Here is a 21,872-nt window from a genome sequence, read left to right as displayed (position 1 = left end):
AGGGCTCGCTGCATCGGGAGCGTGGAGTCTCAGCCACTGGACCCCCAGGGAGGCCCAGTGGGTGGGCTTTCGCTCTCCGTGTATGGTTGAAATTCCCTCCTTGGCGCTGAGCCTTCTGGATACCATTAAATCTTCTCAGCCTCCAACCATGCCTTTTCATCTCGCATCTTGAGTGTAGGCCACCCAGGAAACAGGACTTTCTTTGACCCAAGTCCAAGCCTGCCAGCTCCAGTAACTCTTTGGAACAGCAAACTCTCCGGGGATCTAGTTTTCGCTTTGTTTCCTCCTGGGCTCCCCCCTTCCCCACCCAGTCACCACCCAGAACCACAGTTCCCTTCCTGGCTCAGAGTAACAGTGGTGGGTCCCATTTCTGTTCAAACTAGAAAGTTCTGCAGCACAGTTCTTGGATTGAGGCTGACATCTTAGGAGAGGGGCATGGTGGGTAAATCCGAAACGTCTGGGGTCTGGCTTGCATCCCAGTAATGTGGTGGCTGACTTGGAGGTGGGTGTTCACTGGGAAAGGGGAGATGGCTGGGTTGGGAAGGGGGCAGACATGTGGGCAGCAGCCCAGCAGGGGTGGCACTGGGGCAGGGGGTGATGATCCCCCCTCAGCATTTTGTCTGTGTGTCTCTTGATTGTCCTCTCTCCTCCCTCCTTTTCTCTGTGGCAGAGAAGTTGGCTTTGGGGACACCTTACAAACACATAATCAAGGAGAAATCTCAGGTGCTCACCCAGCTGGTATATGCCCTTTGGGATGAGACATGTTTGGTTTCTCTAGATGTCGGGAAGTTTGGATCACTGTGCTCTGGAAGGCAGCCCCCTACTCTGGCCTGACCCATGGGCGTCCACATCCAGAGCTTAGGAATATTCCTGTCTTCTCCACACCCCTGGTACCAGAGGGTGCCTGCTCAGCATTAAAAGGTTTCTGCGCAAAGGGTCAGACACGACTGAGCGAATGAACTAAACTGAAGGTTTATTTACTGTTCAAAAAACTCTGCCCGCTCCTGCCTCTTGTTGATCAGCATGGCATCCACTGGTAAGTCTCCTCCTTTCTAAGATGCTAGCTGTAAGAGATGGGAGGGATTATCCCCTGATTGGCAGGTCACGATATTTCTAGGACCCAGTGGCTGGAGGCTAGGAATCACGGTGATGTGACAGCCACTCTTCCTTGTCAACCAGGACATTCTCGCCAAGCAGACAAGACACCCCAGATGCTCTGTACCCCTGCTGGCCAAGAGCAGGGTATCTGCACTGGACAATTTGTCCTGCCCCCTCTTTGAGATCTGGCTGTTCTCAGAGATTAAGAATGAATGAAGGATGAGAATATTCTCCCTTGCACTTGTAGTGATACTTCACAGGTCTGTTTTTTGACAAGGCCCTTGCATCTGAAACACCCAATTTTTGTCACCCTAACTGAATAATATTCTGAGAATCCACATCACTGTAACCTCTTTTTTTTTTTTCTTCAAAAGTCCCTTCCACCCAGGTCCATGTAGAGTCAGAGACTATCCAAGCGGGAAGGGACTTGGGGAGTCACCTCAGTACCTCTCACACTGTAATGTGTTCATGACTCACCTGGGGAGCATGTTAAAATGGATTTTCTGGTTTACTCAGTCTGGGGTGGGATCTCAGATATTGGGTTTCTACCAAGCTTCCAGGTGATGTGGATGCTGCTGGTCAAAGGATCACACTTTGGGCAGCGTGGACCAATCTAGTCATTTTTACAGATATGAAAGCCATACATAAGTGATTTCCCTAAGTTCCCGAATAGAACACTGCTCTCTCCACTCCTGGACCATCCTGTCAGCTTTTAAAAGGGCCTTCCTCCTTGTAAGTTGCCACTTCCTGCTCAGGCCTGGAGCTCCAGCATAAACATAACGCCTCATCTTAATCCCATCACACTGGAGGGATGAAAGGCTTCTTGTCTCATCAGGGCCCCTTGTTCCACAGCTGCCCTTGTACCATCTCCAAAGAGGTTTTACAAGTGTTTTAAATTTGTTCTGACTTATGGATGCCGCCCCTTCTCCAATGGAAGTGTTAAAAATCATTTCTTTCTCAACAAAAGTGTGCGCGGCACCTTTAAGACACAACCATCTTAGTTCCAGGCAGGAGAACTGATGCTGGGCCAAATCCACATGGCATACTCTGCTTACGGGACTTTCCCCAGACCTGGTCTGAGAAAGCTTCTCCCTGTTTTTCTGATACCGCCTGAAAAAAGGCCAAGGGACAGCTTCGAGTACGCCTCAGTTTCCCTGATTTTCAATCAAGAAATTCCAGAGCTCCTCACAGACTGGCACTGGGGGCTATCAGAGATGGCCTTGGGCCAGTAGGAACTGGTTTGAGACTCTATGAAGGTCTCCACTCTCTGTCCCCTCCTGCTGGTGGGAGGGCAAAATGCCAGTCTGGTAAGGAGGCCACACTGGCAACAGGGGGTAAAAGTCTCACCGAGGCCAAGGGAAGGTGGAATGTAAGAGGGAGTCGGGAAAAATTGCCTTTTATAGACACGTTCTTTTCTTTCTTTCTTTTTTTTTTTTGCTTCCAAGTTTACTCACAGCGACAGAGCCACTCGCAGGCGCCCAGCCAGCCTGAGACTGCGCCCGGGTCGGGCCGGTGGCACCCGCATCTCCCCCATCCCCCCGTCTTGTCCGCAAGTTGCATGACCTGCATCGGAATCCACAGGGGGGCGGGGGAGAATCCTTTCAGATGCTGGATGCAGCTGAATTCAGCGTGTTCGCTTCCTCGCCTGCCCTCCTCCAAGTCGGCGAGGAGAGCGCCGCTTTCTTCTGCGTGTGAATGCTGTAGTGTGTCTGCCTGCTCGGACTTTCCTAACCCTTTCTTCTCCTTTCCCACCGCGAATGCTCCGGTTGTCTCAGCAAACATCTCACACTTGGCATTCTGACGTTTGATTAAAAAGAAAAATCGCTACCAAGGCGAAGAACGGGGGCTCGCCTCCTCTCCCGTGGGGAACCGAGCTCGCGTGTCAGGCTGCACCTGCTTTGCGCCCCTACCAGGAAGGGGTGCTTGTGTGGGAGGGAAGGGGGGGAGGTCCTGTGCCCCCGAATCCGGAGAAAGCAGCTCGCCCACCCCCTCGCCCGGCAGCCAGCGCAGCGCACCCGATCGCCGAGCCCGAGAAGCCGGCCTCTGACGGTACTGGCCTGGTGCTTGCCAAAAAATGCCCCTTGCATCTCAATTTCCCCGGCGGTTTTTCTCGCACGCACGGTTCGCCTCGAGCCACCTCGGATCTCCAGTGCAGCCCTTTCGGCGCTAGTTCCTTCCTTCTCGGCTCCCAAGGACGCAAAATCCGCCGCCAAGAAGGCGCAGGGGGCGCGGGGGCACCTACCCAGCCGTGTCCCGCAGTCCCCTCCCAGCCGATCCTAGGTCCCGGAGTCTAGATTACGGAAACGAGTGTCGCGTAGACCGAGGACCGCGCGTTCGTGGCGCGGGTCCCTGGCCCTGGGCGCCTCTCTGGGGTTCCTGTGCGCCCTCGCACTCCCAATCGCCGTCTCCGAGCCTGTGCCCCTCCCCAACCCCAGCCGGGCTTGGGAGCGCTCCCCGGTCACCTCGGCCGCGTTCATTTCACTTCCTTTCGCGGTCCGGATTGCAGCAAAACCGGGCAGCGCGAGGGCCAAAAAGTGGAAAGGAGAGCGCCTTTCCGCGTCGCGCCGCCAGCTCGCCAAGTCCCCCTCCCCAGTCCAGACCCTCGCAATCCCAACTGCAACTTTTCCCCTTCCGTCTGGCTTTTCCCTGGGCTGCGGCGAGCGGGCGCCGGGCCGCTAGGCGTGGAGCGGGCGGTCGCGCGGCTTCGGGTGGCGGTGCGGGCGAGCGCCGGGAGCCGGCGAGTGGGTGGGTGGGTGGGTGGGGAGGAGGGGAGAGGACGGGCGGGGAGAGAGGGAGAGGGGTGTGGGGAGGGGAGTGGGAGAGGGAGGGAGGGGGGAGATTCCGCTCTCTTGCCGCTCCCAGCCGGGGCGGGGGGTGGGGGGGAGGAGGCCGCGAGGAGGGAGGGGAGAGGAGGAGGGAGGGGGAGAGAGGGAGGGGGCCGAGGAAGACGCTCCGATAACCCGTGCGTTTCGTAAGGCTCGGAGCACTTGTGCATTTCTGCAGGCGCGCGGCGAGCCATTCGCCGCGGCTGCTGCGGCTCCGACTGCATCTTCCCCTCCTCCCGGCGCCGGGTGTATGGATGTGTGAGTGTGTGTGAGTGTGTGTATTTTGCAGGTGTGTCCGTTTTAATTCTGCCCAGTAGGTGGGACTTGGTGACTTTCGCACCATATTTTCCTTTTGCCTTTTTTTTTTTGCCTCCCCACCGTCTGTTGCCACCCTGCAAAGTCTCGGAGTCGGAGAGCAGTCGGCTCGCTTCCCGAGCCCCCGGACCCGGCGAGCCGGCGAGCGCCGAGCCGGCCACCATGCCAGGCAGACCGCGGCACTAGGCGCTCCCCGCGGCTCCCACCCAGCGGCGGCGGCGGCGGCCGCGATGGTTTCAGACGCTGAAGGATTTTGCATCTGATCGCACGGCGTTTCAAAGGCAGAGGCCCCCTCCCCCTTCCCCCCTCCCTCGCCGTCTTTGTTTCCTTCCCCCCCAGCTCTCCCCACTCCCCCCACCCCACCCCCTCTCCTCTCCTCCTCCTCTTTTTTAGAAGCAGCGATCGGAGATGGATGTCTCTCTTTGCCCAGCCAAGTGTAGTTTCTGGCGGATTTTCTTGCTGGGAAGCGTCTGGCTGGACTATGTGGGCTCCGTGTTGGCTTGCCCTGCAAATTGTGTCTGCAGCAAGACTGAGATCAATTGCCGGCGACCGGACGATGGGAACCTCTTCCCGCTCCTGGAAGGGCAGGATTCAGGGAACAGCAATGGGAACGCCAGCATCAACATCACGGACATCTCAAGGAATATCACTTCCATGTAAGTCAGGCGGCCGCTCCCCAGCCCCGCCGCCTCTCCCCTCGCTCCGCGTCTCGCTCTCGCCCGCCGGCCCGCAGCCGGGAGCCGGCCCTCCGCCCGCCGCAGCTAGCCGCTGCCCGCCTCCCGCTGGGCGCGCGTTAGGCTCGCTCTGGCTCGGGAGATGCTCCCGGGCTGCGTATTCCAGGTGACTCCGGCCTTGGCGAGGCGTGATCCGGCGATGCGTGTGTGTGTGTGCGTGTGTGTGTGTGTGTGTGTGTGTGCGCGCGCGCGCGCGTGTGTGTGCCTCTCCCCCGAGAGGACCCCAGCGGCCAGGGCACGCGGGACCCGGCTCCCGCCCCCACCCCCCACCCGCTGCGGCTCGTTTCGAGGGTGTGAATCGGGTTCTTGGCCCCCCACTAAATAGCAACAGTTTGGCCACGCTCAAGTGGAATAAAGTAGACGAGGTTCGATTCCCTGGCAGCGGCGCCGGGCAGCGACAGTGGCGGCGGCGGCAGCGCTTAGCCGGGAGGAAAGGTGACAGATAGGGACTGCTCTCGATCCAGCAGAGAGGTTTAACTCTTTCCGTTTGGAAACCTCAAAACACGCCGTCAAGTAAACAAGTTGGAAGCTGGCTGCTCGCTGGGAGACTTTGGACCTGTCGAGGCAGTCATGGACGCCTACCCCTTCCTCTTCCCTCTCGCCCGCCCTCTCCCACCCCATTTTGGGCATTTCCGAGACAGCCACCCCCCCACCCCCTGATTCCCACCCTCATCTGCATCTCGGCGCCTACAGATCCCGTTCCTCTTTGAGCTTTGATAACTGTTCCAGTAATTCCGAGTCAGGCTGCTGAAGGGAGGAGGGAAGGCTTGCGTGTTTGGGAGATGGGGCTTCTTCTGTGATCGTTTATTCGAAAAATCGAACTCCGACTGGCATTTGCTTGGTTCTGCCCCATCTGAGTGAGACCTATGGTAGCCTGCTCTTTTTTTTCTGGGAGGGGGATGGCATTTTTCTTTGGCGGGGTGGGGGTCAGACGCCAGGGCGGAGAGAGGGAGCCTGTCCAGATTCTCTTCCACTGACCTCAGCCAGGTGACCCCCCCCCCCCGCCCCGCCCCCCGCATCCTACCATCCAGAGAAGGGTGTGGAGGGCATAGTGAGGGTTCAGGAGATAGCTCTCGCCTGTCTCCCCCCCACAAGGCCCCCACTCCTTGGAGACCCCCAGAGTGGGTGGGATGCTGAGAAGCGTTGACACTGAAGTGCTGGCTGGCGTCTGAGGAAGGCATTTGGGCAGATTCAGCCGTGGGAACTGTTCTCCTAAGCATCAGACCTCCCCGTGCCTTGGCCCCCAGTCCGATGGGGCTATAAAGCCAGGAGGAATTGCGGTCCTGCTCACTCCCAAGCCCACCAGCCCTCTTGGCTTAATGGAGACTCTGCTCGTGTTCTTTCAGCTAACAGTTTGAGGGAAGTGTGCAGCTTAGGAGGTGCCCCCTGAATCCTGGCTCAGGAGACAAGCTTGGCCCATATCTTGGCTGGACCATTCACCACCACCCGCCCCCCAACCCAACTTCACCACCTTCAACCCAGCTGGCCCTGGGGTGACAAAATAAACAGCCAAGGGTGGGGTGGAGGGGAGGGCAGGAGAAAAACGGCACGGACTCAGCGCAGCCTCTCCCACCTGCAGGCCACAGCATCTTGGCCTCCCTGAGGATGCAGTGAGGAGGGTGGGAGTGAGACTGCCCCGGAAACTCTGCCTTGGAAGTACCCTGTGGGGCGGGTGTGTGTGGCGGGGTGGGGTGAGGGGTTTCAGGGCAGCCCAGCAGTGGGTTCAGGAGCTCAGGAGCTGGACCTGGGGATTTCCAGGGGATAGGGTGGGTCAAGAGCTGGAGAGATGGTGGCCCGGGTGCCCACCGTGGGTCTCTGGAAGCTGGTGAGCTTCACTCAGCCTGTTCTCTGCTCCAAGGATGTGTGTGTCTGTAGGAAGCCAGTGGGAGGCAGGGAGGGTCACAATCACGTAGGCTTTTCACGGCCACGCAGCAGTCCTCTGAAAAATGGTCCCTCTGAAAAAATGAAGCTTGGGGAGGCAGTTTGACAGGGAAGAGCTGGTTGATCTTTCCAGGCGGAGGGTCTAAGATGGGACTGCTGGAGAGGTCAGTGACGGGAAGGGAGGAAGTGGCTTCTTATCCCCTGTGCCACTGAAGGACCAAAAGGGCAACTGTGGGGACAGGGAGCCAGGAGTAGATTGGGAGTCCCTCTGTGGGGGTCTCCATCCTTGTGTCAGGACTCCAACTCTTTGCCTGGGAGTTGGGACTCCTTTCCTTGAAGACACCCCAACACCTCAGAGCCAGGCAACTGGATTCCCACAGGAGCTGTGCAGAGCGGCAGGTGGGGGAAGGTCAGAGGTCACGGGTAGGATGACCCTTCCTCACCCCTTCTCCCCAGTGCCCTGTTATATCCGTGGCTGGTATGACTGAACTGGGGAAGGGTCCAGCCTCCTGGCCTGGAGGCAGATGACCGTGGAGAGAAGGAGGGGAGGTCTGCTCGCCCTGGGAAGCAGATGTCACCCCTCCGTATCTTACCCCATGAGGGAGGCTCTGGCTGCCAAATGGCTCCTGGGGGCGCACAGCCCCAAGCAGTGAGCCAGGCTTAGACCTCTGCAGGGCTGAGGTCCCACCCCAAAGCCCAGGCCCCCCACTCTGCAGGGCTGCGCATGGAGGCTTGAGGGCAGACAGGAGCCCTCTGGGCAGAAGAGGGGGCCTTCATTTAGTGGGACCTGGGAGGGGGGCTTCACTCCAACCCTGGGCTTTGCTGGAAAGGAATGTGTTCTTCAGATGTCTGATGGTATCAGAGATAAGGTGTCAAAGGGGTACCCCAGCCCTCCATCAGCCTGAAGCCCTTAATGCTGCTGTATGTCTGGGGGTGCAGCTTGGACAGGCTCTGGGGGCTGAGGAAGAGGCTGGGGCACATTCTGGAGTTCCAGCAGCCTTAGCTAAGGGAATCAGGGGTGACTGCCACCCAGCCACCCGCCTGTTCCTGGGGCTCTGGGGTCCTGAGGTTTCTCCTTCAGGTGCTGAACTGATGACACCTGAGTTTTCAGAGGAACTAGAGGTTTCCTGTGGTCCTTCCTCTTTGGGCTGGCATGTGGGTTGGTTCCTGCCTCCCCCGTGGGAGGCTGACTGAGGGTGCCTCTGATGGGGAGTTGGCAGCCCCACCGGCATCAGGAGGAGATCAGATGCAAGGCCTCAAGGCAGACGCGTGAGTCTCACCTCTGTCCCTCCCCAAGCGCCCTCCCTTTTGGCCTCTTTCTGTTCAGAAGGCCAGTCCCTCTGTGGTTGAAGCTCCTGACATACAGTAACCTTACCTAGAAGGGTCCATGCGCAGCCGCGCCCAAGCCGGCTCTGACGTCACAAAGGCAGAAGGGTGGTGGCGGGGAGGGGGGCCGTCTGGGCGTCTGGAGACCAAGCCTGCCTGGGGCTGGGTTGGAACCGTGCATCCTCAGGCTGTTAGAAAGACCAGGGAAAGAAGACAGCATCTCTGGGCTGGGTGTTCTTTGGCTTGAGAAGAACATGGGCTCTTGGCTGGGACCCTGAGCCACCAGTGGGGCCCCTGGCGTTTCCAGGGCTCTGGTCCCTTTATTTCCTCTGTCTTCCTGGAAGGCCCTCCCCTGTCTGGGTGAAAGATCATTTGGGGCTTCGCTTGCTGCTACACTGACTCCTTGATTCTCAGTCTTTCTGAGGGTCATGGGCAGAGCCAGCCTTGACAGTTACCAGTGAGAACCGGATTGTAGGCAGCGGTGGGAGCCAGGCCCCAAGAACATCATGGGGCTCACTCAGAAGCCCCCAAACTGAGGCTAGGCCTGAGGGAGGTAGACAGAGATGTTAAGGGTTTTGGGGGTGAAATTTAGAAGGGGGAGTGGGTATAGCCCTGGAGAGAAGCTGGGGACCGTGGACTGCAGAGGTCCCGAGCTTTTGTGTGGACGCCAGGCTGTGGGAGGGGGGTTCCAGGCATTCCCTGGAGGACCCTCCCGGGAGCCAGAACCCTGAGCCCAGCTCAGTCTTCTGAGGAGCACCCTGGGGCCCAGGACATCCATCTTGCAGCTCCAGGGGACCTAGCATGTGACAGTTTTGGATAAAACCAGCCCAGCCTGGCCCTAGCTTTGAGAGAGCTAGCCCCCTGAGGGCTGAGCCTGGAACTCGGTTGTCAGCTCAGCATCCTGCAAGTGGCGGACCACTCTCGTGCATAGCGGAAGTGGAACGCTGAGACTGTGCAGGGGGAGGGCCCTGATGCCACCTCCATTCTTGCCCCACTGGTCTCTGCCTGCTGCCCCCTCCTCTTTGATTGTTGGGGGCGGACTCGGCCCCTGCCCCAGCTGGCCCTTTGCCGAGAGTGTGGGTAACCTGTGACCCTCCCTTGGGGTGGATTTTGACCCCAGGCTCATGGCATCTCTGCTGCTGCCTGGGTCCCCCATCTTGAGGGCTGCATCCAGTGGCTTATCCTGGGACTACAGACACCATTTCCAGCCTCCCTTTGGGGTGTCCAGTTGGCCAGTGGAAGGGTAGGGTTAGAGAAAGGGATGGGTCATGTGAGTCAACCCCCCTAGATTGTCCCTTACCCTCTGTGGACCACGATAGAAGACTGTAGCCTTTCTGAGCCTGGAAATTCAACTATGAATTGAGACCATGGGGCAGTGTCCTTTCCGGCTTGAACATATGCCATCCCAGGGCCCAAGGAGGCTCTGCTGGACCACTTCTAAGGGCACCACCCCTGGGCTTGGTGCTGACCCCCATGATGCCACCCTGAGGAGGGCAGCAGGTGTCCCCTTGCTGGCCATTGTCTCCCCTTCCTTCCCCGTCCACCTCTGGAGGACTCTGGGCTCCCCAGTGTGGAGTCAACTGCCAAGACCAAGTGTCATGCTTAGCAAGAATGCACTGAAGCCTGTGGACTCTCACTGGAGGCCTCTCATGAGCCCCGCTTCTGTACCGTGAGCTCAAGGCGGGGAGATAGCCCCTGCCAAGCTTCAGCTCCTTGCCCAAGCAGGGGCCTCTGCTGGGTGTGAGAAGAAAACGTTAGAACTTCTATTTCAAGTTATTCTCGTTGAGAAAGGGGAATATTTAATATTTAATGTATGGATGGAAGATGTATAAGCATATAATTTAGTAAATAGGCATGTTTGGAGGTTACATGATGAAATTTTTATTGCTTAAGCATGCATAATTAGAAAAGCTCAGGGCCTGCTGTTGGGATTGGCAGGGCCTGGGCCAGCACTAGGAGAGGTGGTCCTGAAGCCCTGGCTCCCCTTCTTGGCTCTGTCCCAAGGGAAGGTTGATGAATTGGCAGGGGGAGCCGTGGTGTGGGAGGAGGGGGCAGGCGGGCTGGCAGGGGGATCAGGATTCCTAGGCCCCCTAGACCCGAGGCCAGGCCAGTGCTCAAAAGACAGTCTCCAGTAGCCCTCCGGGTCCTGCCCTTTGTCCCTTGTAGCAAATCCTTCACCTCCATGAATCCACCCTATTCATTTCTGCCTTGGTTTCCAGTTTCCAGTTGTTCATTTATTTTTGCCACAGCTCCTTGAAGAAGCAGGGATTATTAGCCCTATTTTCTTGATTTACCAAACAAAATGAAGGGGAGAACTTGAGTGTCTCACAGAAGGAAAGATCTGGAAGAGCCTTGAGCCCCCCGCTACCCACCTCTCCTCCGGCCCCCAACCATGCTCCCTTCATGGCCTCTCTGGCTCCCCAGTCAGGCAGATCGTTTTTATCCAGGAAGTTCCTTTTCTGCCTAGGGGCAGCATTAAGGCAGCAGCCCATCTGGGAGGGCCTTGTGGAGGGCAGTTGAGTGTCCTGGCAGCTGGGTCTAAGTGTGGCCTGAGTGAAGGCTGGACTTGGGCCCCCGGCTCTACCAATGACCCACTGAGCCCTCAGCTCAGGTCATCTGTCATCCCTTGAGCATTGCTGGCCTCCACTTTGAGAAACACAAACGCTCCAGGGCCGGGCATGCCTGCAACTCCTCTTTGATGGATTCGCTCATTAGACCATCAGGGATGAAGACTCCAGAAGCCCAACGCCCAGTGGAACCCTCACAAGGATCCTCACATTTCTGCCTACCCTCTGAGGGCAGGGCCTCCTGGAATTCAGAGCTGGAAGGGACCTCTTGAGTCAGCTTCTCCCTTATGTTCCCTGCAAGGGTCCCAGGAGAGGCACAGAGAGGGGCAGGGAGTTGTGGGCCCTCTCGGGCTGCTGGAGGACGTGCCTGCCCAGGTGCCAGCCCATCTTCTCCCACTCGGCTCTGGCAGTCTCTCCGGGCACTCTGTCAAAGCCGGAGCCTCGCCCACGACTGTGTCTCCCTCTGGGGTGATGATTCCAAATCTAGGGTCCCCAGAGGCAGCAACTATGCAAGGCTGGCAGCCCTAGGCTCTTCGCAGCCTGCAGCCCACGCCAATTAGAACCACATTGAGGCCTCTGCTGAGCTCTATTTACATAGAGGGCTCCAGGATCTGTGGGTGCAGTCGGCTTGGAGCCTGTCCTTTCTGACTTCCCCTTTGCCCCCGTCCTCGCATCTGACTTGTCCCATCGAAAGTGTGCCCCATTTGGGTGGCGGAAGATTCAGGATTCTCTCCCCAGACAGAATCATCCAGTAGGGAGTAGAAGGTGGCAGCTGGTTTCCCCATCAGCTCTCCGAGACCTGGCCTTTTCCTAGCTCTGGACAAACCCCTTTCCTTCTCTGGGCATCAGTTGCCTTCTCTCTGAGATAAGAATAATAATTACAACTACGGTTATAGCAGCACTCTGAGAGTCAGTGGCCTGTGTCATGCCGGGTAAAGGGAAAGCTATCGATACTAGTGGTAACTCATGACAGCACCTACTATGTTCCAGACACTGTTCCAAGCACTTCAGGGGCAATAAATACCCCATCATGGCCTCACACCAATTCTCTGAGATAAGCACTATTATGAATCCCATTTTACAGATGGGAAAAACAAGTCCAGAGTTGGCATGTGACCCTCGTCCTTTCACACAGCCAATCAGTGGCAAAGGAGTCTGACATTCAGTGTTGCCTATTCTCTTTTGCAGTACCCTTTATGCATGTGAATATATACAGCTATACACATGCATTCATGAATCTATGACCATCCAGATAAATTAATCATAAAGTAAAAGGTTTTTGAAAAATGATTTTATGAAGGTTTAGGAGGATCCTTTATAATTGTCCAGTTCCCTAACTCCCCTGGCTGGGCTTGGAGAGGAAGGCGAATGACAGAGTGGTGGGTCTGGTGTTGGCCAGTCTGCCGTGGCCAGTGCTGACACAGACAGGATGTAATGATGGGGGAGACTTGGGGTCCTCCTGCCCTGTTCCCGACAGCAGCCTCCCCAAGGCCGTGTCTCAGCCAAGCCCTCTCCCCAGACCTCCTTGGCCACCCCCTGGTGTCCCGGTTTCTGAAGTCAGGTCAATTCCCCTAGGAGACCAGGTGCCAGCTGAGACTGGCGGAGATTCAGGAAGCTGGCCGCTGGGTCCCTGCCAGCTCCGCTCTGGGCTGAGACACGGTCAGCAGGACTGTGTCCCCGATTGCCCATGGCCAGAGACAGCCTGGATGGAAGAGCGGAGGGTGGGGCGGCTTCTCCCAGTTCAAGTTTGGAGTTCTAAGGCTGCCACTGGATGTGGAGCACAAGGGGATGTCTGGTGTCTCCATCTCGAGCTAGAAGCTGATGTTTAGAGCATCTTCCTGGAGGGTGAATTCTAGTTCTTCCTGATGTTTCTGTTGCCTCCTCCTCAAATGAGCAGCCTTTACCTCCCTCTGCCCTTTCTCTTCTTGGAGAAGGAGATGGCCAACCCACTCCAGTATTCTTGCCTGGAGAATCCCATGGACGGGGGAGGCTTGGCGGGCTACACTCTCTGGGGTAGTGAAGAGTCAGACAGGGCTGAGCGACTCACACACACACACCCTTACTCTTGCCCTGTGTCTCAGTCCCCCTTGCCCAGGGATGCTCTGTCTCTCTATAGGGATGAACATGGGGAGCGGGTGGTTCCAGTTGTCCCCAGGGAGCGAGCTGGGGTCCCAGCAAACTGCTGAGACTGCAGGGCAGGAGTCTGTGGAAACACCCCATTTTGCTGCTGCTTGGCTTGAAGAGTTCACCCAATCTGGGAGTCCCTCAGTTTCCCCTTCTGGGAGCTGGGATCACCTCTAGAAATGGGAGCCTGTCTCCCTCTCGGGGTCACTGCCAGGTCAGGGCGATCACACGCACACTCCATAGACTCCCAAGCGCTAGGGCGCCATGTTGGTTGTTTTCATTTATAGATGTCTGGGAGTGTTTTTGAATTATGACAAAAGATCAAGACTTTGTAACCATAAATCATGACCTGGAAAGGGGCTCAGGAACAATTGGGGCCAAACCCTGTTTTACAGAGCGGGAACCTGAGGCTCCAGAGAAATGAATAGACTGGACTCAGTCACCCAGCGAGTTTCTAGCACTGCGAGACCAGAACGCACAAGGCCGCCTCCCCAGCTGGTGAGGCTCTCGTCCTCCCGCCCTCTGCTAGCATCTGCTCTGGGGCTGAGGGATCTAGGCTCTTCCAGAGGCAGGGAAAGGAGCCCTTAGACTCCTGCAAAGAGAGAGGGGATGAAGGGAGCAGTCTTAGACTCGCAGTCCTAATCTGGGCTGCCTCCCACGGTAAAACGGGCTGTCTGCGCGCATCGGGGGCGTCTTTGCGCACGCACAACTGCATCTCTTCCGTGTTCTCTGCACATCACGACTGAGGTCCCCGTAAACAAGCCTTAACGCCTTTGGCTTCCTGCCTGCCGAGATCGTCTGCGTCTAGGCTCCCGGGGGCCACCAGAGGGCAGTGCTGCGCACGAGACGATCCACGGCTGCCTTTGCCTGGAGCTGGGGTTGCGGCTCTCTAGTCCGGCGAGATGCTCACTGGCTGGCCTGGCTTGCAGAGCCTTTCTTGAGCAGGGAGGTAGGTCTCTCCCCTAGGCGGGGCCTCCCTCAGCAGAGCTGGTCCTGCCTGCACCATATCTGCAGCCCAGGCACGTGAGTCTCCTGGACCTGAGTTTCCCCCGGGAGGCGGCTGGGAGAGTGCCTTGGGTGAAGGATGTCCGCTGGAGCGCCCTCCTTCCCTCCAAGTCTGTCTGAGCAACAGCAGGAGGGGTCAGTCATCTGCTCAGGGGTAATGGAGATGAATGAACGGGGGATGGTTCCTGCCCAGGAAGATCAGTCTTGATGGGGACACAGAGAGGCTGACAGAAGGCTATGATGTGGGGTTAGTGTCATGGGAGAAGGGAGCCTTATGACCTCCAAGGCATCTCTCCCCTTTCTCTCCCTGCATCCCACCCCCGCCCGGTCCCACTCCTAAGTGTTGGAATGAATTACACACCGAGTAACTGCTCAGGAATTACAAGGCCCTGATATTTACCAGACGTGAGAGCTTGGTGCTGTCTCTCAACCTCTCTAGACCATCACTGTTCTCAGAGACACCCATCTACATTGGTGGGTATCAACGTGCTTTGCAAACCGGGGTCCTGGGCCCTCCTTGGATTGGCTTGTCGTTGTTCAGTTGCGAAGTCGTGTCCAACTCTTTGTGACTCCATGGACTGTAGCCCATTAGGCTCCTCAGTCCATGGGATTTCCCAGGCAAGAATACTGGAGTGGGTTGCCATTTCCTTCTCCAAGGATCTTCCCAGATCAGGGATCGAACCCATGTCTCTTGCATTGGCAGGCGATTCTTTATCCCTGAGCCACGGGGGCCTATTTTTGTCCTGTGCATGCTTTGGGCTCTTTTCTGGCTGTTCCAGGCAGTCTCGTATCTGAGCGGGTGCCGTCTTGTTCTGTGCACTAGTTGGTACGTGAAGGAGCTTTGTCCCACAGTTACCAGTTTTGGAGATGGGATCTCTCACTTTCATGGTGGGACCTGGGCCCATGGGCTGGGTGGGGCCTGCAGCTCTGCCCTGAGGGCCATCTCCTGGCTGCTGGACCCCAGGCTGCAGGTAGGACCCTCTCTGTTGTGGTCAGTCTTTCCCCATCTACTTATTTCTGATACTTTTTAATTGAGGCTGATCCTCTGAAGAGCAGGGATAAAGATAACATTTATGGCTGTCCTACTGGGTGGGAGAGTATTTGCCTGTATAACCTTGCTTATGAGCGGCATCTGCTAAATGAAGCTTGTGTTCGCAAGCCTGCCTCTTCCCAACTGTGTGACCCTGGGCTGGCTACTTTTTTGATCACAGTTTCCTCATTGGAAATAATACTGATAAGATTTTGATGAGAATGTGCACACACATGTGCGCGTGCGTGTGTGTGTAGAACTCTTAATGCTGGTCTCTCTCATTTTCTTCTTCTCAGTACCATTCTCCAGAACGTCACCCACAGGCATGGATGCTTGTAATGACCCTCGTCTGCTCTTCCTGAGTCCAGTCTCCCCTCCTCCCAGCCCATCCTACACACTGTACCAGATGCATGTTTTATTTATTTTTTTCTTAAAAATTTTTTTAAATTGGAGGATAATTGCTGTACAATATTGTGGTGGTCCCTGCCATCCATCAACATGAATCAGTCATTATATATATCCCCCCTCCCTCTTGTGCTTCCCTTTCCCCACTCCATCCCTCTAGGTCGTCACAGAGTGGGCTGGGCTCCCTGTACCGTTCAGCAGCTTCCCACTAATCATCTGTCTTACGCACTATAGTGTATATATGTCAGCGCTACTTTCTCAGTTTGTCCTACCCTGAATCAGTCTTTTAAACCTAGGTCTTCCATTAGAACAATTCTTGGGCCCTGATATTTTCAATGGCTCTTTTGTCTGAAAGGCAACTCAGTGTCATAGGGAGAGTAGTGGCTTCTTTGGCCAGATCGCCTTCAGTTTAAATCCTGGCGCTGCAGCTGCTGCTGCTGTGTGAGCTTAGGCAGGTTACCTAACCTTTCTGAGCCTCCATCTTTTCATCTGAAAATTTAGGTTTCCTAGATCCACCTTCCTAGAGCAGCTGATTAAAGGATGTTGCAGTAGGTACTTGGGATCTGGTGGGTACACAGAGGCCAAACTGGCAAATATACAAGTCAAGTCTCTCAGAGGTGAAGGGCAGGGGTATTTCTGGGTCCGTGAAAAGTGGGAATAGATAGGAGCTGGGACCTGGGCCAGAGTATAAGGAGGCAGCAGAATGATCAAGGTGGCGTGTAGTTGGGAAAGTGTCGGGGTGGCTGAGTGAGGCACGCGTCGGCTCAAGAGCAGGGAGGCCGTTAGGGTTGCTACTGATGACATCAGTTGGGAAACCAAGTGGCAGGGCCTGCCTGCCCCACTCCTCAGCCTTGGAAGTTTAGGTGCCAGGAACCTCCATGCAGGGAAACTCAGGAGCACCCAGTCCCTTGCGGCTGTTGTTCTGTGCGGTTTTGCTGCTCTTCTTGTCCAGTGTAGCTTCTGGCTCTCTGGATGATTCTCTTCCAGTTATTGTAATTGACGAGGCTTGTCAGCTACAGATGGGGTTCCAGGACCAGCCCTGGGAGAAAGAATGTATAAGTTCGATGGGAAAGGGAATGTAAGTGTAAATTCCCTCCCATTAAGAGCCTTCCATGCACATTCATTCCAGTTCCATGATCAGCCACAAGAGGGCACTAGACCACGATTTCTGCAGGGAGGGAGGCGCTAGTCGTCCGGCCCTAATATGCTCACCAGGTGGCTCAGGGGTAAAGAATCGGCCTTGGATGGCAAAACCGACTCAATGGGCATGAGTTTGAGCAAACTCCTGGAGATGGTGAAAGACAAGGAAGCCTGTTGTGCTGCAGTCTATGGGGTTGCAAAGAGGTGCACACGACTGAGCAACCAAACAACAGCAACAACAATGCAGGAGACTTGGAAGACACGGGTTCAATCTCGGGATCAGAAGGTCCCCTGGAGAAGGAAATGGCACCCCACTCCAGTATTCTTGCCTGGGAAATCCCATGGACAGAGGAGCCTGGCGGGCTACAGTCTGGAGCTGCAAAGAAGCAGACCCGCCTGAGCGACGGAACAACAACAACAAATATGATTGTGCCTTTGAATGAAACTGCACTTAGTCCCTCCCAGCACCTCTGCAGAGCATGGCAAGCCCGCTTGATTTACCCCGAACCCCCGACCCCGAGTCTGGTGTCTCAAGGGAGGCCAAAGTGCGTAGTGAATGGGCATGAAATTTGGTGTCAAACTTGGGTTCCAGTCCTTGTCCTCCTTTTTGCTTGTTTTTTTTTTTTTTTTGAACTTTGAATAAGTTAATTTCTAAGGGTTTCCTTTTCTTCACTTGCAAAGTCAGGTGTTGCTGGGAGGTGTTCCTGTGAGAATTAAATTACATGATGTGTGTCAACTGTCTGGAACATGTTGGATACTCCATGATGGACCATCTCTTCGTTTCTGGAAGAAGGGTGAAATTAGGGCACAGTGCAGGAGATGTTTATGGGATCCTGTTCGCCTGGGGGGAGCAATAGCGGGGTGGTGGGTCATTTTACTCCCCAAGGAGCCCTCTATGGTTCCAGTTCATTAGGGGCAGCAGTGACACCAAGTGGCCAGAATGGAGAACAGCAGAGTCTTCTGACCTGGCGGGATGGCGGTGGTGGGCATCATTGGGCAGATGAGACTGACTCTGCATCAGGCATCAGACGACCCATCAGTTGAATTTCTCTCCCCTTCCGATGCCAGCAGCTAGAGATGGTCCTCTGAGGACACGAGTGTGATGATGGCCATGGGCCATGTTTGCTGCTGAGTCTGTGTACCTGCCTGACTTCATTGTGGCCAGCCAATTCCAGCGTCCAACAGCCAGACCCTTCCTGGTGTTTTCCTTGGGTGTTGACTCTTCTTGAGATGCTTTCATCCTGGGTCTATCTGATTGGGCTCAGCGATGAGATGCAGGATCTCTGAGGCTCAGTGTGTTTATCTGGAAAACAGGGTGGGGGCGGATGGTTGGTCTGGTTGATGGGGAGGGCTCGTCTAGCTTGGATTTGAGTGTCAGACATTATTTCATATTCTTTACTCAGTGTGTGTGCATTCGTGTGTGTGTGTGTGTGTGTGCGCACGGGCATCTGTGTGTCTAGGGGTGTGGGATGACGTGGGAAGGATTTACTTTAGGCTTTCCTGGTGCAGAAACTCCAGCCCAGAGAAGGAAAGGGCTTCCCCCCACGGAGGCGTGGCTCTGAGGCTGGAATCGGGGTGCCGCTGGCTCCTCATCTTTTGTAGCTTCTTTATTATCCACCTGAGATCCAGGAGGGAGCCTTGGCAGACACACCAGGCTCAGGAAGTTATTTAATATCAGCTTTGCTCCAGATTGTGTTTCTGACTCCTTGCCACCTCCTAAGTGGCAGTCATTTTAACAAATGTGGCGACAAGACACCAAGTGGGAAATAACATGAGGGATGGGGAGGGGGCAGGGCATGGGGGAGGGGTGGAATCCTAGTCCCTAGGCAGAAACCTTGTCTTGGAGGCCCTGGGAATGCGCGAGGGCTCCTGGAAGCCCCTGGCAGTGAAGAGGAGGGCGTGGAAAGAGGTGCCTGGCTTTCTGGAGCATGTGGCCTGTGGCCCAAGTGTTCCCTGTTGCCTAGGAGCTTCCTGTGTCCTCTGGGGGAGTCTGGCTCCTGTCCCTGGGCGGGAGTTGAAGGGGGAGGCCTTGTGCTCTGCCTACTCAAAGGACTGACTCCCAAGTGCATAACAGACTGTCGATAGGGGCCTGGCGCTGGTGTGTGTTCCCCTCGCCGTGGAGACTGAGCTGTGTCTGGCCCCAGGCTATGGGGGCCCAGGTGTCTAGCTGCCCGCCTCACCCACCCAGGCCCGGCCCTCTTGGGGAAGCATGGGCAGAGGCACTGGCTGGGCTGGCAGGCCCAGGAGAGAAGGGGCCAACCCTTTTTGTCCCAGCCCTGGACTCCAGCCATGAGCCAGGCATGGTGCTCAGCCTTGGGATGGAACCCTCAAACGCAGAAGGCCGTGGCCCCTCTCTCTTGGAGTTTAGAGTCAAGTCAGGGTGGCAGCTCTGAGGGCTGTCTCAAGAGAAGCAGGGAAGAATTTTAGAAAATGTATTTAATGGAAAATTTGAAAGAAAAGCATAGAGATGTGAAAATAGAGCTTCCCCAGGAGGAAAGGGGATGGCTTTTTCTAAATGGAGATTTAAAAATTCTAGATATACCTGCTTTCGACTTCATCTGATTGGACACAGTAGCCTTGGCCGTGACCTTGACTCATCGTCCTGCTGTCTGTCCACAGAGACCCCGTGGGATCGTAGGGCAAGTCGCAAACAGAAGTCAGGAGAGGAGAATTGTGTTTCTCCTCTTGTCACTTTCTGATTGTAAGAGACAGAGATTTGGGGGCCGGTGGTTCACAGGGAAGGTGACCCCGGGGCATCCTGGGGGAGGGAGTGAGCTGGAGAGGGAGGAAGCCAAGAACATCGGGTTCCGGGAGGTGTCGCTGAGCCTCTCCCCAGGCACTTGCTCATTTCCTGATTTCTGCATTTATTCAGCATGTTTATTTGAGAGCCGCTGCTGGGCTGGCCCCTTTTGTGAGAGCTAGGAAAACCACAGGCAGTGCTTGCCGGGCAGCTGGGTCTGTGTTCTCCCCGTAGTTACAGGATGTGTAAGGTCAAGCCCCCTTTTCTTTCCACCTGGAGTTGACCTTCGGGCTCTGGGGAAGGTGGGCTGGGGTGCCGAGTGTGTGGCCAGGTCCCCTTGGGCCCCCAGGCCGAGTTCCTGGGAGAAGGTTTCGTCAGAGGGTGACCGGGGGTGGGGGTGGCTCAGGTGATGGAGTGAGCGCCTGGGAGAGCAAGTGAAGACTGGCTTCACGTGTTGGTCCGGGACTGAGCCCAGCTTCCCTCCGGCAGCACCAAGTTGACCCTCTGCCCAGCCCATCGGGGGCCTGCCCTTCTTCTCAGCCCAGAGCCATTCCCCAGGCCTGGGGAAGCTGCAGTGGAGGAGGAATGACTTATCCCCTCCTGCAGGCGTCATGATCCAGGGTCACGTCCTGTCTCCATGGAAACGGCTGCTCCACTCTTTCCTGCTCCCTATCCTAGCCCGGCTACTGGCAGGTGACTCACCTGTTTCCTGGACTCTAATCAGGAGTATTCTGACCTTGGAACTCCACCCTGTTATCTTCCCAGGTGCCTGCCCAGGTGGGTCACTGGGCAGAGAGGGTGCTCAGCCAGCATCTTAGTCCCGTAGAGACTCCCTGGCACCGACGTGCCCTGGCTGGCATTAGGCTCCTGGACCTTTCCTCTCTGTGTGTGCAGAGGGCCGTAGCTGGCACCTCACAGGGACTCAGAAGAGACTTGTTGAATGGAATGGGCTCATTCCTGCCAGAATCTCTCACAGACCCACTGCAGATCCCAGCTTGTGGGCTCGCGTACACCTGCCTGGAGCACAGAGCACCTTGTTCTCATGGCTCCCGCACCTCTGTGGGCCCCAGCTTTGCCTTCAGCAGAGCAGCTGCTGGAGGAATCTTCTAGGGAAACTTGACTGATGACGGGGAAGGGCAGGCACTGTGCGGTGACCAGGTCCCGGGTGCTGTTCTCAGGACAGTCTGTTTTTTTTTAAATTTATTTTTTAATTGAAGTACAGTTGATTTACAGTGTCGTTTGATTTCTGCTGTAGAGCAGAGTGGCTCAGTTGCACACAGATACACGTTCTTTTTATATATGGGACGATCTGATTCTAATCCTGTTTCACTCTTAGCACAATCCAGTGAGATAGGTTGGCATTAGCATCTTCATTTTATGGGTGGGGAAACTGAGGCACAGAGAGGCTCTGGCACTCGTCCTGGGTCACGAGAGCAGGAAGCGGCTGAGCTGAGGTTTGAATCAGCAGGTCTGCTCTGAGGCCCCTGCTCACACCCCCCGCCCCCACCCACCCTGTGTCACAGACCCTCTCCGTCCCTGTCCACCCACCCGCTCCGGTCCTGTGGCTTTAGTGCTAGACCCTGCGCTCTGCCCCCGCAGCTCCCATCGCCCTTGGCCAGTAAGGCACAGTAAGTTCTGCCGTGTTCTGTTTCTGACACTGGTGCCGGGAAGGAGGGTGGGGCAGGAGGGGCCCCGGGGCCCAGTGGAGCTCGGCGTCCCTGAATTTCGTGGGAGCAAGTGTCTTGGCTGCGTCCTGAGAACGTCCTCTGAGTGAGGGCACTGAGGCAGGACGGCGTGCTCTGCCCCGTAATGGCCACGGACTTGGAGGGTGAGTCTGGGCAAGGCACTGGCCGCCTCTGAGCCTCCGTTTTATTACATTTCATCCTGGAGGCTTGACGGGGTGACTTCTGATTCCTCTTCTGGCTTTGGCCTCTCATACTTCTAACGCGGGGGTTGTGGACTGGGTGGAAGGTTAGGGAGCACCAAGGCTGCAGAAGGATGTCTCGGGGCTGGACCCTGTGGGGAGGAGGGGTGTGGGGTCAGACCCTGGGGGTCCTCATGCTTCTGCGTGCGTCCTCTGGCTAAAGCCCCGGCTGCCGGACCCCAGCCCAGAGCGTCTGATTCTGCTGTGAGTTTTTGCGATGGGGCCGGAGGAGGCCATGTCTCGTCAGTGCCCAGGTGAGGCAGACGCTGCTGGTCCAGGGACCACACTTCCAGAACGACTGTCACACTGGCAGCTTTCAAACTGTGCTCTCCGAAGTGAGGTCAGAGCTGGTGTGGTGTTCCGCGGAAGGCATTTATGACGTTTGTGAGCCTGCTCAGTCGCGTTCGACTCTTTGCGACCCCACGGACTGTTGCCTGCTGGGGTCCTCTGTCCATAGGTTTCCCAGACAGGAATCCTAGAGTGGGTGGCCATTTCCTTCTCCGGGGGACCTTCCCAACCCAGGGATCAAACTTGCGTCTCCTGCGTTGGCAGGCAGGTTCTTTACCACTGCGCCACATGGGAAGCCCTTTATGAAGTTTGCCAGGCTACGAAGTGTTTGAATGTCTTATTGTTGAAGAACACTACCCGCCCCTAAGCACGTTCTGAGGGTGCTCCCCAGGTGCTGGGTTCTCTTTCCATTTCCCTTTCGTCTCTTCTCTCTGCATTCCCCCCAAATGATGCTTGGCTCCGTCCTGACC

General features: G+C 56.2%; 1 protein-coding gene across 1 annotated transcript in view; it reads left to right on the top strand.

Moving 5' to 3' along the window:
- Window positions 1-3,998: 3,998 nt before the first annotated feature.
- The window catches only part of NTRK3 (neurotrophic receptor tyrosine kinase 3), a 428,727-nt gene continuing 410,853 nt past the window's right edge, over window positions 3,999-21,872 (top strand). The window contains exon 1 of the mRNA XM_027521083.1: window positions 3,999-4,894. Coding sequence (XP_027376884.1) covers window positions 4,647-4,894 — 248 coding nt within the window. The 5' untranslated portion in view covers window positions 3,999-4,646. The remainder of the gene's footprint in view (window positions 4,895-21,872) is intronic.

The sequence above is a fragment of the Bos indicus x Bos taurus genome, chromosome 21, assembly GCF_003369695.1.
Source record: "Bos indicus x Bos taurus breed Angus x Brahman F1 hybrid chromosome 21, Bos_hybrid_MaternalHap_v2.0, whole genome shotgun sequence".
NCBI classification, from domain to species: Eukaryota; Metazoa; Chordata; class Mammalia; order Artiodactyla; family Bovidae; genus Bos; species Bos indicus x Bos taurus.
This window is presented reverse-complemented; position numbering and strand designations above follow the sequence as displayed.